The sequence below is a fragment of the Podarcis gaigeae genome (assembly GCF_964106915.1).
Source record: "Podarcis gaigeae genome assembly, chromosome: 2".
NCBI classification, from domain to species: Eukaryota; Metazoa; Chordata; class Lepidosauria; order Squamata; family Lacertidae; genus Podarcis; species Podarcis gaigeae.
The window spans coordinates 43,870,366-43,873,229 of NC_139679.1; the positions used below are offsets into that span (position 1 = coordinate 43,870,366).

At 45.8% G+C, this 2,864-nt stretch overlaps 1 protein-coding gene across 2 annotated transcripts; it reads left to right on the forward strand.

The window, feature by feature from the left end:
• Nucleotides 1-19: 19 nt before the first annotated feature.
• PET100 (PET100 cytochrome c oxidase chaperone) lies at nucleotides 20-2,729 on the forward strand. 2 transcript variants are annotated; one of them, XM_083726068.1, is made up of 4 exons: nucleotides 20-134; nucleotides 911-997; nucleotides 2,072-2,104; nucleotides 2,325-2,729. In XM_083726068.1, the coding sequence occupies exons 1-4, from the start codon at nucleotides 108-110 to the stop codon at nucleotides 2,400-2,402; spliced, it is 225 nt and encodes a 74-aa protein (XP_083582194.1). In that variant the 5' UTR covers nucleotides 20-107; the 3' UTR covers nucleotides 2,403-2,729. The 2 variants fall into 2 exon arrangements, with proteins under 2 accessions (XP_083582194.1, XP_083582193.1); XM_083726067.1 differs by having other exon boundaries at nucleotides 93-161.
• Nucleotides 2,730-2,864: the final 135 nt, after the last annotated feature.

Sequence of the window (2,864 nt, forward strand, 5' to 3'; positions counted from 1 at the left end):
GTTGCTTGCGGGCGCCATCTTCGGAAGACTTTAGGGGCGTGGCATATGCGAAAGCGGGCGGGACCAAAGGGTGGGCGGGGCCCGTTCAGCATCGGCCAAGCGTCGCCATGGGGGTGAAGCTGGAGGTGTTCCGGGTCTGTGGCGCGCGGGGTCCTCCGGGGGTGGGAATGGGGATTTCTCTTTCGCAGAGTCTTGTGCAGCTCCCCCGGGGCAAAAACCTCCTCTGGTGACTCGCCCCGGCAGGCTCTCTCTTCGCTCTTGGGGGCTCGCTGGCCAACATACGAGTTTAAGATAAGATCCTCCCGTCTTGGAGCCCTTCACGTGCCTCGGAGAGCTTCGGTTTTATGGGTTAAAATATATAACTGGAAGGGCAGGCAGCTCGATCTTATTTTCAAGGCAATAGATGTAGTTTTGAATATCTGTTAGGTTTCATACATGCATAATGTTGGGAAGCACGTAGGAAAGAGCAGGTTGCGCCTACTCGCGGGTATCTGCAGGGAAATGCCGTCTGTCCTCCCCGAAGAGCAGGTCGGGGTGGTTACAATTCCAATGCGGAAACTGGTGAAATGCACTCCTCGTTAGTGTGCCCGAGGTGCCGCTGCGCCCTGCGTCTTCCTTCGCCCTAGAAGCACAGCCCTTGATGTTGTCAGTGATCCTTTCCTTCTCTCCCTCCGCATCCTGCTGCCCAGTAACTTCGCCTGCAACCTAGATGTGTTTCTCTTCCTTTATGCCATTTCTCCTTTCTACTGTTACTTCTGCCATATGATGGTCGTCCTCCTGACCTTTTAGCAAGGGATGAGAGGAAGCTTCTGCCGTCAAGGGCCAGATTGGGCAAAATCTAATAAAACCCTGCAAAGTGTCCCAATGCACCTGTATTACCATCTGATTTCCTATCTCCTTTCTCTTGCAGATGATGCTGTATTTATCTTTTCCTGTTGCTATGTTCTGGATTTCAAATCAGGCAGATTATTTTGAAGAATATGTTATCAAGCGGAAGGTCAGTTTTGTCATGTAATTAGAATGGGAAGAACAGGGTGGACTAATGAAATCATTTCCAAACCTTTCCTGTGAGGTTTTATCTGTTTTTTAAAAAATTCTCATGCTGATTTTACCTCTGGAATTGGAGAAGAAAAACCCAGGCTTCCTTTTATTGCATTTTACTCAACAGCCATTTACTGGGAGCCTGGCTTCTACAAGCAAGTACTGTACTGTATGCAAAAGCTGGCATTGCACACAGTGCATCTAGTTGCTTCTGGTCTGCTGTTTAGCAGGAGTCATTGGTCTGTAAATAAACAAAATTAATAATAAGAATAATAAGTGGAACCTGCAGCAAAATGTTGCAGCATATATTCTCTCCTAAAAGGAGGCTTCCTGTTCAGGGTTCTAGTCAGCCATTCCCTCCAAGGAAGGCTTTTCACTTCTCTCCTCTTCCTTTTTATTTTTCAGCTCTCAGTCTATATTCTATGAGCATTCTTAACCCTGGGCTCTTGGGGGGCGTTACCTCTTTCAGTTTTAGTTTTAAAGACCCCCCCCACTTCTGACACTATCAGGGTTACCCCAAGCATTCTGATGCTGTTCCTTGGTGGCCCCATTTGGGTTATGCTACTGTCTGTGCTTGATACCTGAATTATTAGGAGAATAAACAAGATTTTTTCAACTGTGTTAAGAGGCCAGGACTTATCTCTTTCTTTCCTAGGTAAATCTTATTCTTAGGCATGAGATTCTTAATCTTAGGGTCTTAGGTTTGAGCCCCAGGTTGGACAAAAGATCTCTGCATTGCAGGGGGTTGGACTAGATGACTCTAGTGTTCCCTTCCAACTCTACAATTCTGATTCTATCCCCAGTGTCAGTCTCTTGGAAATTAGGAAGACTTTTCAGTTCTCGTAGAATTCTGGTTTGTTCGCTCACTCAAGCTGGCTGTATTTTCCCTGCCCTCTTGGTGTTTTTGACAAATTTGCCTGCTTTCTGCTTGTACAGCAGTGGAAATTTAGGTGGTATGGTTTTAATCTGTTTCAATATAAAAGCAGGACTTACCAATAATATGATTCCCTTTTTAATCCTTTTCCTTCAGAGAGAGATATACCCACCTGAAGATAATTACCAGGTAAATATGCCTCAACAATGAATACTGCATGTCTAATCCAGGAGTGGGGAACCTGTGACCTTCCAGATGTTAGCCTGCAGCTCCCATCTTTCCTGACCATTGGCCATGCTGGCTAGGACTGATGGGCATTGGGATTCCAACTGGAGGGCCACAAGTAGCCCACCCCCGGTCTAAGCGAACAGATCATTTATGATGAAATTGACACTTCTGTCTTCTCCAGAGAAAAGAACTGGAAGACTTCAAAGAGAGAATGAGGAAGGAACACGAGAAGCGGATGCTGCAGTCAGCTAAGGAATAATGACGTAGCATCATCCCCTTTCTCCCCAGGGTTTGATGCACTCTCAAGAAAGCTGTCATCACAAATCTCTTACTTTAACTTAATAAATGCCCTCTAAAACACTTTTTGTACTAAGAGATGAAGGGAATTGCAATGCAGTTTCACTTCGCATTCCTGAATAATGGTTCTGTGCATGCCTCCATGGCCGCCAACGGAAAATGGGAAGAAGATATAGGCTCCTTCCTACGTGTTCTTCTGGCTCTTGCTGGGTGAAGCTGCTGAACCCTGTCTGCAAGTTTGGCAGCTGTCTTAGGAGAGTCACTTTGAATAAAAAGTTCTTTATAGAAAGACTGAATCTCTGTATGTCTTTCAGTAAAGGTATCTGGGTGTCTTCAGAGATGCAAGTTATATTTCGCTTGTCCTTGGACTGAAGATCTGTTTTATCCAGGTGGGTCCTTCTGCACTGCTTTCTTCTCTCATTGC

What these genes read in the sequence shown, in the direction of transcription:
- PET100 (XM_083726067.1), top strand. Translation starts at nt 108, where the DNA reads ATGGGGGTGAAGCTGGAGGTGTTCCGGGTCTGTGGCGCGCGGGGTCCT. An exon ending in AATATGTTATCAAGCGGAAG is followed by an intron (nt 998 to 2,071) that starts GTCAGTTTTGTC and finishes CTTTTCCTTCAG; the next exon opens with AGAGAGATATACCCACCTGA. An exon ending in CACCTGAAGATAATTACCAG is followed by an intron (nt 2,105 to 2,324) that starts GTAAATATGCCT and finishes TGTCTTCTCCAG; the next exon opens with AGAAAAGAACTGGAAGACTT.